This window comes from Cololabis saira, chromosome 20 (genome assembly GCF_033807715.1).
Source record: "Cololabis saira isolate AMF1-May2022 chromosome 20, fColSai1.1, whole genome shotgun sequence".
In the NCBI taxonomy this organism is placed as follows: Eukaryota; Metazoa; Chordata; class Actinopteri; order Beloniformes; family Belonidae; genus Cololabis; species Cololabis saira.
Genome location: NC_084606.1, coordinates 36,067,000 through 36,082,790, shown reverse-complemented (window position 1 = coordinate 36,082,790; position 15,791 = coordinate 36,067,000). Strand labels below are relative to the sequence as shown.

The window sequence follows — 15,791 nt, the reverse complement described above, 5'->3', positions numbered from 1 at the left end:
ACTACGGTGAGCTGGGAGCAGGGACGCTTGTCCATGTGTTGACCTGTCTCCCTTGTCCCGTCTCTGTTGCCCCGTCTCCCTTGCCCCCCGCCACAGACCCTGGCCGGGATGTCGGAGTGCTGCTCCCCCCTGCTGGACGGCTGCCTGAGGAACCGGCAGCACTGGACGCGCTTGGCGGAGGACTGCGAGAAGGGACTGTCCAACGGGCTGGTGTGACCTCGACCCCAGCCGGACGTCCAACCCCCTCCCAAACTTCCATGACCTTAATGTGACGTTGAGAATGGACATCTGGCCAAATGTGTGCACTGAAAGTGAGCAGGAAAGGTTCCTCCCCCACCCTGAACAGAAACCCTGACCCCGGCCCGTCCCTCCGGTCGGCGGTGCCCACAAACCCTGCCACAAACACAAGTGTGCTAAAAGTCCACAGAGAGAGGATGAACACGTTGGGGTAAAAGAGTGTTGTAAACTGATTCCCATCTTCACCAGTTGTTTAGCGTGTTACCATGGTAGCATTTGTCAGTTAGCGCTAAACATAAAGACAAAGTCCAGATGTTGGGGGTCCCAAATGTTTTGGCATTCGCTCCGGCTGGCTACACACTAAACTACACACCGACCAAGCAATCCACACAAATGCTTTAGGGTGTGCACATTATACGAGACGGTTTCAACCTCACCCAGGTTCTGTAGAACTGCGTTCATGGTGTTTCCACCCGATCACACCGACACACCAGCTCCATATGGGGCTAGAACAGTCTCACAATTCGCAAATGTACACACCGTTTCACAAATGCACAAGACAAAATTCACAAATGCACACACTGATTCACAAATGCACACGCCGTTTCACAAATGCACAGAACAATTCACACGTGCGTAGGACAAAATATACAAATGTATTTTTGATGCACACACAAATATAACCTGATTTACAAACGTTTTTTTGTCTGTGAGCTGCGCTGGATTTGCGTGTGACTTTTGAGACTCTCCTGACGTGACTCGATCCACAAATACGTTTTTTTTAACACGGAAGGATCTGCAACCAATCAGATGTCTTCCTTTGTTCCAGCCAATCATAACAGCGCATCCCACGTGTAGAACGATTTACTCGTAAACCAATCGGATTAAAGGGGCGGATACACCTGCTGTTTGAACTGCGTTAGCGCCGTTCGCTTGGAAAAGTGATTAATATTTGGAGTTGGTGGAGTAAAGGTAAATAAACAAGACAGCATTACGGGATGGAGAGATCACTGCTCTGCTTCTCTTGTGATCTTGGTAAAGAAAACAGCGCGATCGGAGATGGTTGTCGGGCCGTTAAACCAGAGCCGTTTACGAGTAAGTCGCATTTGTGAAACGGTGTGTGCATTTGCGAATTATGAGACTGTTCTAGCTCCATAGCTCCACGGCACCTCCGTAGTAGAGCGGACATCAGCGGGACGTGGAGTTCATGGTCCTTATGTAATAATTGCTCAGGGGTCACGTTCTGGGCCCTCTGGAAAGATTCTAGGGACAACGTCTCTTGCAATAGACGCTGTATAAATAAAACTGAATTGAAGGATCCAACGAGTGAGCAAAGACGACCATGCCGTGGTGCATCTTAGAGAACATAAAGATTATCTTTCTGTTCCCTTCAGGTTGGTTTGTGTCGTAAGCAGTCATTAGTATTCAACTGATGTTTGGAGACTGGAGAGCCCCCACCTCTAAATCCCACTCAACTTGGCTTGACTTGTCTTTCAGTCGCTGCCAAGCTTGTGAGCTTGTTAAAGTGTGCACTAACTGGTTATTGACTATAGTCTGGTTCACTTGATCTACCCTGGTCTTGCTGGTTTACCTGGTCTACTCTAGTTTACTTAGGGCCAATCCCAATACACCCCCTACTTTCTACCACTAGCCCTAAAAATGAAGCCACAAACCGTAGGGCCCTTGTAATGTTCCCTAGCGATTGGGACACCACTTGCTACGTCACTGTGTGGTTTACGTTCGGGTACGTAAGCGACTGCGTAGTTACGTTTGCACATACGTCACACCATATCAGGAAGCCCAGAGCTAAAAGCTGTTTTAATTTCAGCTGTAGCGCTGTTAATATGCCACTTTATTAAGTTTTAATATTTTTTCAGGCGTAAAAGTAACCGTTAAGATCCCCAACCTGGGCTCAGTTTATCCAAATAACGCCTGTTAAGAAATTTGATCCGACGTTATCGGGATGATAAAAGCCTGCCGGCACGGGAGCTGATTTATGGTTTCCGTGTTGCACCAACGCAGAGCCTACGGCGTGGCCTACGGTGTGGCCTACGGCGACGCGCACCGTACGGCGCGCGTCGCCGCGTAACCTATGCCGTAGGCTCTGCGTTGGTGTAACGCGGAACCATAAATCAGCCTTTATTCTGGCGAGATCTTCGCAAACCACTAGTGAATATTATGAAAGTAAAATATATATTTCTCGCTAGAAATGTGATCAAAACGCATTTTTATGCAGAAACTAACTCAAAATATTGATTTTATTCACTAAAAAATAAGAAATGTCCGCCATCTTTCTAGCCCTCGGTCAGCGAGTGTGCATCTGAAAAACCCTCGCTCTGAAGGGTAGATTCATATCCACTCGCCCTCGTTTTCCCCACTCCCCTAGATGAAAAGAGGAATTGGGACACCACTACCCTCACAGGAACGCGCAAAATTTAGGAGTAGTGCTGAAAAGTAGGACTAGGGGGGGGGGATTGGGACTGGGCCTTTGTCTACTATGGTTTACCTGCTTTACTCTAGTTTACTTGGTCTACTATGGTTAACCTGGTCTACTCTGGTTTTGCTAGTTCACCTGGGATACTCTAGTTTACCTAGTTTAATCCAGCCCAATCCAATGTTCTTCATATTGCATCTACTGCAACACACGGGAACCCCAGCACTATTCCAGAACGAGTCCAGCTGTGCCGGTACCTGTCATTGTTGTCTACTGAGGAAACCACCACATCCATGAAACTCGGGCCAGTACAACCGTCATATTTGCACCCCTCTTTTAAGATTACGTGGACGAATGGTCATTTGCAATAAGCTTTGAATCCCAGTCTGGGGCGGAGCGGGGGGCGGGGCTAAAGTTGTCTAGTACAGGATTTTCAGTTCCAGTTGTGGAGGTCCAACGAGCAGCACGTACGTCCCTGCATCGGCGCACCACTTTCTTGATTGAGGAGTGTAGCACCCTATAATGTAATAATTTCCTGAAAATGTAATAACGCCTGAAAATGTAATGAAATTTGCACCTAACTCAATCGAAAATGTAATAAAATCCAATAATGTAATAACTTCACCAATAATGTAATAAATTATCCTGACTGATATTGTAATAACATTTTTACCGATAATGTAATACCTTATTACATTATTGGGAATTTATTACATTTTCAGGTGGGTCTTTTTTTTCCAAAACTGATAATTTAATACTTGACAGAAAATGTAATATATATGTTCATTTTCAGTCCAGAGTTCTACATTTTGTGTTTTAAGTATCTAAGAATGTTATATACGCTGGATTTGAAACACCAGAATGACTATTGGGTTAAATTACAGACTTTGATTACATTATAGGGTGCTACAATAATGTAATAAGGTATTACGTTATCGGTAAAAATGTTATTACAATATCAGTCAAGATACTTTATTACATTATTGGTGAAGTTATTACATTATTGGGTTTTATTACATTTTCGATTGAGTTAAGTGCAAATTTTATTACATTTTCAGGAAATTATTACATTATAGGGTGAAATTATTACATTATAGGGTGAAATTATTACATTATAGGGTGAAATTATTACATTATAGGGTGCTACAAGGACCTCTAATCTAGCGTGTAGCCAGCCGGAGCTTCGTGGTTCTCCACCAGTTTAGCTAGTAGCAGCAGCCTGCTCACGCTCAACCCACGTGTGACACGTTTACGACACTCACCGGATTCACAACGGAGTAAGCACTAAACTATTTATGAGCGCAGAAGTTCGTGTTCTGACACAGCGTGGCTTCACATCCGTCCCGCCGACGACCGGGGGACAGACTCGGTCCGTGCACTTCGCGGCCATCCGTTTTTTGTTTTGAAATGTCAAAATAAAAATAGAGAAATAATCCAAAATAATCTGTTTCCCATATTTTGTTTTGATAATAAAAAACGGAAAATGGAAAACGGATCGTTATCCATTATCTGTTATCCGTTATCCGATTTCATTGATGTGTTTGAAAATCGAAATTGGGAATTAAAACAGCGAGTGGAAAACTCTTTTCTCTATTTCCTATTCGTTTCCAACGGGGGGCAGTATCTTAGAGTTCAGTACATGTTATTGATTGGACGCTGCTTTTTTTTGACGCTGCAGCTGAACGGACTGTCACAACATCACTGCAGTTTCATGACGGAGTGAAGACACATTACAGATTAAACTCATGTTTCATATTTGATTTATTTTCAGTTTCAACATAAAAAAAATCTAAAACTGTTCATTTTCAATCTGATCAACAAAAGAACCAGAAACAACTTTCTTCATTTATTACTGCGCATGTGCAATCCCCCCATTTGTCCAATCCCTGTTTTCAGTATCCTTGGAAACGAATAGGAAATAGAGAAAAGAGTTTTCCACTCGCTGTTTTAATTCACAATTTCAATTTTCAAACACATCAATGAAATCGGATAACGGATAATGGATAACGATTCGTTTTCCGTTTTTTATTATCAAAACAAAAGATGGGAAACTGATTATTTTGGATTCTTTCTCTATTTTTATTTTATCATTTCAAAATAAAAAACGGATGTACAGAAGTCCACGGACCCTCTCCCTCCAGCGTCACACGTATCTGATAAGCTTCTTAGACGTCTTCGTTCACAGCGCACACCACCAAGTCTTTTATACCTTTTTCACTGAGTGTCTTAACTATTGCATATTTATTTTTGTCTTATATATTTATTAGTTTCTATATTGTAAGGTTATCCTTTTGTCAAGAGCACACAAGTCTTATAGGAAATGTAGTTTCGTACAAAAATATAAATATATAAACAAAAAACCATCCATTTTTGTTTTTGTTTTTTTCTTTTTAGACAACACTTCCCTAAGCAGCGACTGTTTTAGAGACATTTGGACCACGTGTAAAGCTGTTGTATCAAAGCTGATGTGTGTTTTTCTCCATGTTTGAACCAAAGACGACCGGCGGGCTCAAAAGGAGGCGGCTCTAGATGTTTCCACTGCCTTTTTGTGATTAAAAACATGGCCAATTCAATTAAACCGGAAAAAGCGGCCTCATTTCTGCTCATTTCTAAACATCTGTACGGGAACCTTGACAGACGAGTGTTGGTAAGGTACGGTAACAAACAGTAAATATATTTGTTCCAAAGAATCAAAGTCCACAGATAGTTTCCTAAATCGTTTCATTAAGCTACAAATATTATCAACCATTCTTTTTTTTTTTTTTTTTTTTAATTAACATACAGTGCAAACAACGACAAAAGACGACATCAGTTTGTGTGTGTGTGTGTGTGTGTGTGTGTGTGTGTGTGTGTGTGTAAATAAGATGATGAAAGTAAATACATAAATTGAGAATATTAATTCGAGAGTAAATAAGTTAAACAAATAAATAATTATCATATAGAGTGGTGTAGCACGATATGATATAAATATAGCATAATAATATAGTAATATCCTAATATAACATAATTTTTATAAAATATAACATATAACCAAATGATATGACCATACTATAATATATAACAATATAATAATACTATAGTTTAACATCCCATGAGATTTCATAACTTAATATAATAATACACTATGAAACAATACATCATGCTAATGCCAGGAGTGATTATTAGAGTTAGAATTGGTAATTTATCTATATCTATTATGAGGGGTGAGGTCAGACCGGGGCGTTCAACCATTCAAATAAATAAACAAACGTTTCATTAAGCTATAAATATTATGAATCATTCAAATAAATTAAAAATTTTATTAAATTAAATTAAAAGAAATGACAAAATCACTCATGTCTCCGTCCCGCGGTAGCCGGCTCTTCTTCTCTGAATCTCCGTTGCCGTGGTTACCACCTGGCAATTGATACAGCGCAATGATATTAAAGATATCAGGGGATTTGACCAAACTTGTTTTCTAGGTGTCCATTAACACTTTTAATGGACACCTGCCAGCCAATCAGAATCCAGATTCATTGTGCTGCTGGTGAACAGTTGGATACGGAAGAGTATCAGGGCCATGCAGGGGAAAAGATATTTGAGAGGGGAAGATTTTTTTTTATTGTGCACTTGGAGAAAAAAGTAGAAATGTCGAGAATAAAGTTGAAATTTCGAGATTAATGTTGAAATACAATTTCAAGAATAAAGTCGCCATTTCGTGAGTAAAGTCAAACTTTTGTGAATAAAGTTGAAATACAATTTGGTGAATAAAGTGTAAATGTCTCCTCTGACCCATCATATCCAGTTAGACTGACAGCTCTGCAGCAGCAGCCGGAACTAACTAACTCACTAACTAACTCACATCCTTGGAGTGGAACATTAAGAGGACTTTTCTGAAGTTCTGCAACTGCATATGTGTCATATGTGTTTCAAATCAATATTGTAAAGTCAATTCTTGTATTTTGAACCTTGTTGACTTTTTTCTCGAAATTGTACTTCAACATTATTCTCAACATTTCGACTTTTTTCTCGAAGTGCATAATGAAAAAATATTATTTTTATTTTTCTCCTGCCTGGCCCTGATACTCTTCAGTATTTGGAGGACGTGGTGGTTCCAGCGGAGATCAATTAAATGTTGACTTTGGCCGTAAAGTGTGTATGAATCTTACAAACTATACAATAAAAATACGTTTTCGAGACGGATGAAACGCTGTCACTAAGATTGGAGCTAGAGGTCCAGAGAGGCAGGACCGACTGGTTTCAGCTTTCAAAAAGATGCCAAAAGCCATATTTTGGTATTTAAAACAGTACAATTTCATGAAATAAATAACTAAATAAATAAATGTTGGATGGGTTATTTACTTTACCTGTGATGGTGCCATCCTCTTCTTCGGTGCATCATTCGGGGTTCGATTGCTCTCCCCTGTGACGTCATTTCAACAGCTTTTCCACTCGTACCCACAAACTTGAATTCGTGTTCACAGTGAAGACGCGTAGTCGTAGAAATTAGAGTTGTATTCACAAGACTTTGCACTCACAGCTTTTAGATTCATACTCACATAAAAACAATCATAATTAAAGCTGCAAGCAGCGATGAACGTCCCTCCACCCTTGTGCACGTTCAGGCTACAGTGGAAGCTTGTATGACTTGATGTAGATTCTTCAGACCTGGACATTTAGTGGATGACACCAGCCACGACTCTCTTTGTCAAACCATCCAAAAGTTATGGCAGAAAGTAGGAACTATCAGATATCGACCAATCAGATGAAGGGGCGGGGCTAATTTATGCCAATGAAGGTAAATGACTCAAAACCGAGTCTGATGACACCACCCACGACTCTTTATGTCAAACCATTCAAAAGTTATAGCAGAAAATAGGAACGATCAAATATGGACCGCTTTGGACTGAGAAAAGTAATGCCTGTAGTCGCAGGATGGAGACGCACATTTTGATGTAAAACACACCTGGGTGCACGTTACGGTTCGGGCGAAGAAGCGGCTGAAGAAATGGCATAAATTGCGCCAAAATTACACGATTAATTCAAAATGGCCGACTTCCTGTTGGGTTTCGGCCATGGATCCAAGAGACTTTTCTTTAAGTTCGACATGATACAGGTGTGTACTGATTTTCGTGCGTGTACGTCAAACCGTATTGTGGGGCTTGAGGCACAAAGTTTTCTAGGGGGCGCTGTTGAGCCATTAGGCCACGCACATTAATGCAAACCATTAAATATCACATTTTTCACCAGGCCTGGCTTGGTGCAACATTTGGTGACTTTTGGGGCACGTTTAGGGGGAAAAAAGGCCCTCATTTCGTCGGAAGAAAAATAAAAAGGAGAATTCCTACAGATACAATAGGGCCTTCACACTGTCAGTGCTCGGGCCCTAATAATTTATTAGACTCGTGTGTGACAGCAGGATTTTGGGTACTACTTTTTTATTTACATACAATTGTTTATCATTACGAATATGAATAGTTATAACATGGACACATCTTTTTGAAAGCTATACATAGATCTGGTGCAACCAATTTATGGAAATGTTCAAAAGAAAACTCAGACTGAGTAGATTAGGGTTTCAAACATTTACCAGAAGGACAAAGAAGTGGCTGAACGGAGGCTTCTGGGTCTCCTGGATCAGCAGGAACCAGCATCTCAACACCACTGAAACCAGTACTCGAGTTGTAAAAAAAAATCAGGGGGGTGGTAGATTTTATCATATGGGGACAGATAATTTGTGCTGATTACAAATAATATAATATGTTACAAATAATAGCAGTGACCAAAACACCTGCAGAAATACTGCAGGAATGACATAGCAGCAGTTAAATGCAGCCTTCTGTAAGCTTTAAATATCCACTGGGCTTACATCAAATACATCAAAACACAACTATAAAAAACACTTTTCTGAACTTATCAATATGACTCTGTCCTTCACAGGATAAGTAAAATGGATCACTGCAAAAACTCACAATCTTAACAAGAATATTTGTCTTATTTCTAGTTAAAATGTCTCATTTTAATAAAAATATCTTATTACACTTAAAACAAGACTCTTCACTGGAAAAAACAACAATTTTCACCTGTTTCAAGTAGATTTTCACTTGAAATAAGTAGAAAAATCTGCCAGTGGGACAAGATTTTTTTGCTTGTAATGAGAAGATAAATCTTGTCCCACTGGCAGATTTTTCTACTTATTTCAAGTGAAAATTTACCTGAAACAGGTGAAAATTGTCAAATAAGTTATTTTTCTGGTGATGACTTTAAATGTTGAAATAGCAGTAAAACCACATTCATTGATGAAATGACATAAGGGATGGAAAGGAGGGATGGCAGTTTTACAGGGGGGGATAATTTGGACCGTTTTTATTTCAGGTGGGAAGATTTGGACCGTTTTTATTTCAGGGGGGGGGGTGCCATCCCCCCTCATCCCCCCTCAACTCCAGATTTCCCAGCGGTCTCTTGTTCTCGTGGTTCTGTCTCCCGATGGTCGGGTCCTTGGTGCAGAACCAGCTGAAGGATGGATTCTTCTGCTGCTCACCCCAACGCCCAGACTCCCTGAAGGGCTTCACGTCTGCACGAGAGAGATGCAACTGCCTGACACTCTTTCCTGACCGGCTTTACCTTCCACGATCTGTCTGTCATGGATTATGCTTTTCCTCTGGAATCCTCTCTTTTTTGTTCCTCCCCCACCTCACTAGCAGGAAATCACTCCTTTTTGAGGATGTGCTGGAGGCCGGAAATTATTATATACACACATATAAATACACATACACACACATTATATATATCACATATTTATATATACAGGACTGTCTCAGAAAATTTGAATATTGTGATAAAGTTCTTTATTTTTTGTAATGAATTAAAAAAAATGTCATACATTCTGGATTCATTACAAATCAACTGAAATATTGCAAGACTTTTATTATTTTAATATTGCTGATTATGGCTTACAGTTTAAGATTAAGATTCCCAGAATATTCTAATTTTTTGAGATAAGATATTTGAGTTTTAAGCTGTAAGCCATGATCAGCAATATTAAAATAATAAAAGGCAAATTTTCTGAGACAGTCATATATATATATATATAATGTGTGTGTGGTTAGCACTGTTCCCTCACAGCAAGAAGGTTCCCGGTTCGACTCCCAGGCCCAGCAGGACCTTTCTGTGTGGAGTTTGCATGTTCTCCCCGTGGTTGCATGGGTTGCATGGGTGTATATATATATATATATATATATATATATATATATATATATATATATATATATATATATATATATATATAGGTATATATATATATATATATATATATATATATATATATATATATATATATATATATATATATATACATATATATAATGATTGATTGATGATTGAAGAAAAATTTTATTTCTTAGGAAAAAGGCACAAATAAAATAAGCTTAATCTTTTTTCTGTTCCCTTTCATTCAAGGAAAGAGATTTGCTGTAATTATATTGAACTGTTTTGTTTTTTTTTTAATGAATGCATATTTAAGGATGAGCTGACGTTGAGAACATCAGTGAATGTTGGGGGTTCCACCTCGGTGCAGGAAGTCCTGCATGACTTCACCCAAATTAAAACACGGGACAAAAAACTGTTTAGCAGTGCCAGCGTTTAAGAATGAAGCTTTATTATATGATGAACACGAGCAGCTCTCAGCCGGCGCTGCCACCTCCTGGTCAAAAGCAGAACCACAGAAAGATTCGTAGGGGGAAAGCAAAAGGAACTTTATTGGTCTTTAAAACGATTGAACATATAAATCACTATCTTCTAAAACAGAGGCCGGCATCTTGGGAGAAACAAGGACAGCAGAGAAAAGACAGTTGATTCAAACAGACGAACGCGAGAGAAATATTTACACGAGCGACCGGACCAGAGAGGAGGAAAGGTGAGGATGGTCCGGGAGCAGACGATTTATCCGGGATTTGACAGATGAAAATACCCTGTGAGATCATCTTCTACACAGATAAATGCAGGTAGGATGAGCCCCACACAGGGTTTGAATGGAGACCTTGTGAAAAAACATTTTCATCAGAAGTCCATTTATGTCAGACCTGACAAAATCATTTTAAAGGGGACATTTTATGGCATTTAATGTATATTTTAAACAGGCCTTGAATGTCTTAAAAACAATCTAAAGCTTGTTTTTTCTACATAAATCATAAATCCACCCTGTGGGTCCTGTCACTGGTTTTACCGCTTCTAACCTCCTTTTCTGTGCCTCATTTTTAGGGAAGGGGGGGTATGATAATGAGGCTCTGTGCTGATTGGCTCCCTGAATGACGTGTAGCAGGGGAGGAGAATAAACCTCGCTCCGCCAGAGCAGCCCGAGTCTGTAAATTATCACAACATTGAATTTTCACAAATGGAAACTTTATTGTTAAAAAAATTAAATATGAGTTGTATATAAATAACATTTATGCACTATTTCAGCCGGATCTACCCGGCGGATGCTGAACGCTGGCCCCGGAGCCACGCCGGGCGCCCGGCGTGGCTCCGCGGCGCATCGCCCGTTACCGGGGATCAAACCGACAGATTTCGCTGAAAATCTCGGAGGGTGAAGCTGGTCCAGCCTGGGACGTACCCCAGAAATCCCTGCTCCCAAAGCGGCTGGGAACCTGGAGAATTCAGTCGGAAACCCCGCTTTGGGAACCAGGAAGTAGGCTGGAACAGCGCGCATCACCGCTGCTTTAAACCGGGGAATCTGACCGGTTCCGACCGGCCGGGACCGCAGGAACCGGCCTGGACTGGTAGCAGGGACTCCCGGGGACCGACCAGCGGAATTTCAGCCGGATCTGCCCGGCGGATGCTGTGCGCTGACGCCGCAACACCACGGCGGGCGGCCGGCGCACAGATCGGCTCCGGGGCGCATCCTGTGCGCATCGCCCGTTACCGGGGATCAAACCGACAGATTTGGCTGAAAATCTCAGAGGGTGAAGCTGGTCCAGCCTGGGACAGACCCCCGAGGACCCAGCTCCCAAACCACCCGGGAACCTGGATGATTTAACCCGGATCCGCTCCGCCGCGGCGCCGCGTCCGACTGGCTGAAGGAAGGACCGCTCCAGCAGCAGAGAGAGCTGGTTGTGGGCGTGGTTTCAGCAGCGGAGGCTGAACCTCTGGAAATCTGCTCCCGTCGTGACGTAACGACGGGAGCAGATTTTAATCGGCTCAAAAAAACCCACGTGACACTGGGGGACTCTGGCCGGCGGGGGTCAGAGAGCTTGCAGAAATTCATGGTATTTTGTCTCCCCTGTGCTGGCAGGGTGAGGGGAGACCACTTTATATATGTTAAAACAAGAAAAAACGTGTTTTTCATAATAGGTCCCCTTTAAGTGATGAAAAAGAAGCTGTGAGTAGTACTAACGATTTCAAGACATGTTTATTACTGTGGCAGTCACAATAGCAATATTGTATTTTACGCTTGATTAAAATAGTTACTTGTAGTATGCTCTGACATAATACAAAAGTCTGTTAGAATATTTTTTTGTCAGTATAGTCCAGGGGTCGGCAACCCAAAATGTAGAAAGAGCCATATTGGACCAAAAACACAAAAAACAAATATGTCTGGAGCCGCAAAAAATGAAGAGTCTTGTATAAACCTTAGAATGAAGACAACACATGCTGCATGTTTCTGTATTAGTTATAACTGGGGGAAGATTTATTTTTTCATTATGCAGTTCGAGAAAAAAGTCGAAATGTCGAGAAAAAAGTTGAAATGTTGAGAAAAAAGTCGAAATGACGAGAAAAAAAGTAAAAATGACGAGAAAAAAGTAAAAATGACAAGAAAAAAGTTGAAATGTCAAAAAAAAAGTCGAAATGTTGAGAAAAAAAAGTCGAAATGACGAGGAAATAGTCAAAATTTCGAGGAAAAAAGTTGAAATGTCGAGATTAAAAAGGAAAGGAAAAGGAAGAAAAAAAGAGGAAAAAATAAGAAGAAAAAAAGAGAAAAAAAGGGTCAAACATTTTTGAAAAAGCTCCAGGAGCCACTAGGGCGGCGCTAAAGAGCCGCATGCGGCTCTAGAGCCGCGGGTTGCCGACCCCTGGTATAGTCTATTGGAGCCATAAAAGTTATTGTATTTATCTGTTTGCATTTACAGTTATTTTCTGATGGAGAAAGCAGCTGTTTAAATGGCCCTGGTTTGGCTGAAATATCTGACACTGCCAAATGCGGTAAATATTTTTACACTATTACATCATAATAAATTACCTTTTTTTAATCTACCACATAATACATGTATTGTACAAGGCCTAAATGTGTTCTGATGCTCACTGTCTGTCATATAAGTTAAATGTTACTCAAAAGTTAATTTTCCATGTTACAGCTACAGCCATTGTCCCAGACATATCCATCTCCAGTCATACCCCATCAATGTCCAGTGGTGACGAAGTTATATGGTGTTTTGCTGCTGAAGATATTTGCACTGATGCACCTTCTATCCCAGCTAGCACCCTCACCATGTCCACTAGTGCTGGGGTCATCACTATGGATGAGACTGTCACCATGTCCAGTGAAACTCCCACCATCTCTACTGGCAACACTCATGGCTTGTCGGTTGGCCCTACTGTCAATGCAGGCAGTAAAACGCGTTGCATGTTTGGGAATAACACCTCCGGTGTGTCCCATGGTCCCTCTCAACCCAGTGCATTTGTATTTATTTGTATTTATTTATTTAGCACAATTTAAAAAAAAATAGTGCAAGGAGGGAACGAAGCCCAGAGGGCTAAAAAGAAAATTAAATGTACAAACATAGGAAAACTCTAATTATAAACATGAAAAGAAAACAAAGATACATAATAGAGAATACATTGAAAAATTAGGACATGAGATGTTTTTTCAGCATTTTTTTGAAGGATATAAATTACAATGTGGACCTCAGAGACATATCTAAATTGTTCCAGAGTTTAGGACCTCTAAATGAAATATTAAACTGATGAGAACATGTTGGACAGAAGGGTAAATGTAGATTGACACTGTGTCTAGTTGAGTATGAATGCAAGTCAGATGAAAAACTAAAGAAATTATGAAAGGTGTCCGGAAGATCTTGCTTATTGTTGATAAACTTGTGCACAAATAAACATGAGTGAAAAACATTGAGTTTATGAATGGGTAATATAGAGTATTTTTTGAACAGAGGTGCGGATGGATTATGTCTATTGGACATAGAGATTGATCTCAGGAATCTCTTCTGGATTATCAGTAGTTTGTTAAGGAAGGATGGATAAGTTGCAGACCAGACAATATTACAGTAATTCATATATGGAAACAGAAAACTATAATACAAAGTTAAGTGATGGATCAGGGGACAGACTTTCCTCAGTATACCAAGCATCTTCATAGATCTTTTGCATACTTGATCAATATGGTTTTTTTCCAAATAAGGCCTTCATCCAGAACAACCAAAAATGTGGTGTGAGGTACCTGTTGGATTTCAGTTCCGTTAATTCATATTTTGGTTTCTTCTTTTGTATGCATCTGGCAATAGTTCATCCAGCACATCCTACAGGTCCATCTTTTCTAAATGTTTCATCTCTTTTCATGCAGTATTGTTAGGAAATGCCTATTTGCTATGTCAAGATATTGTGGGGTCATGGTCAGGTCATTAGATTCCAGCACATGTGAGAGGTCAGTAGAAGATTTTATACAAAATCTAAGTGTTGTAATCCAGAATAACAATTATTTATATTCTAGCCTAGAGACAAGTAGCAACCCTTCTTCTCTGTTCCATTTGTTCCATTTGTTCCATTTCTTGTTCCAATTTCCACCAGCCAATCACAATCAGAGCCCGAATTTGTTCCAAGTTTGTCGACCAATCAGAGCCCGAATTTCTGGCTTCACTTTTTGTAGGGGTTTTCCCCGTCTCGACATTCTCGTCTCGCATTCGGTAAGTAAGGACATATACAATATTTTCCAATAACTAGTTAAACCAGGTGGAACATGACTATAGTAACCGTGGTGTTTTGCCAACTTTATATTGTAAAATGACCGAGTTTGGGCCGTTGAAATCGACGCAGAGCCTACGGCGTAGCCTACAGGCTGATTTATGGTTCTGCGTTAAATCGACGCAGACCCTCTCGTCTCTCTCATACCTGCGCTGCACACACACACACGCACACACACACACACACACACACACACACACACACACACACACACACACACGCACACACACACACACACACACGCACACACACACACACACACACACACACACACACACACACACACACACACGCACACACACACACACACACACGCACACACACACACACACACACACACACACACACACACACACACACACACACACACACACACACACACACACACACACACACACACACTTAACGGGACAGGGCTGGCCGTATGTGACGTCAGATTAGTTTAATTACACCACATGATTGTAACCTGCTCATCCTGCCATTACTGTCTGATCACTGATCAATACCTGACTGTGACATCACTGTCGTCTGCTCGTTTCATGTCTAAACTGTATAATGGCAGCAAGAATGATTGTAAGTTGTGTTTTATTGCAGTCATCATTCTCTCTCTCCTTCATTCTTATGTGATTTAAAGGCACCAGGTCTGAGCACTCGGGTCAAGTGCTCAGACCAGAGACTCTGGAACCCTCTGGAAACCTCTGGACACCGGTCTCCAGCATCCTCACATTCTGAGGTAACACCACACTCACAGCTGACTTTAACAGACAAAAACATTGTACAGTGGTGCAGAAGATCTACATGATGGAGGCAAGGCAAGTTTATTTGTAAAGCACAATTCAACACAAGGTAATTCAAAGTGCTTTACATCAACATTAAAAGCAGCAAGACACAGTTAAACAGTAAATAATAAAATGAAATAACATGATAAGAAAAGAGGTAAAATAATAGAAAGCACAAGTTGTTAAAAAGTAAGGACAGTAGAATACAGCAGGTTCATCTCATTCTCACAATGGCAAGAATTACCTTTCTATATGGTCAAAACGTACAAAGATCGGGTCAAATATAGCATTACGAGAAGCAAACAGCATTCTTAATATCGTGTGATTTGTGGCTTCTTCCGGTTTTATTTGTTCACAACACTCTTTTTCTCGTTCATTTCCTCCTCAGGAGGAGG

The 15,791-nt window shown here is 40.6% G+C and overlaps 1 protein-coding gene across 2 annotated transcripts in view; it reads left to right on the top strand.

Moving 5' to 3' along the window:
* Window positions 1-5,289, top strand: part of LOC133420911 (cGMP-specific 3',5'-cyclic phosphodiesterase-like) — a 134,783-nt gene extending 129,494 nt beyond the window's left edge. For both annotated transcript variants that reach the window (XM_061710794.1, XM_061710793.1), the window contains exon 22: window positions 97-5,289. In XM_061710794.1, coding sequence (XP_061566778.1) covers window positions 97-216 — 120 coding nt within the window. In that variant the 3' untranslated portion in view covers window positions 217-5,289. The remainder of the gene's footprint in view (window positions 1-96) is intronic.
* The last annotated feature ends 10,502 nt before the right edge of the window (window positions 5,290-15,791 follow it).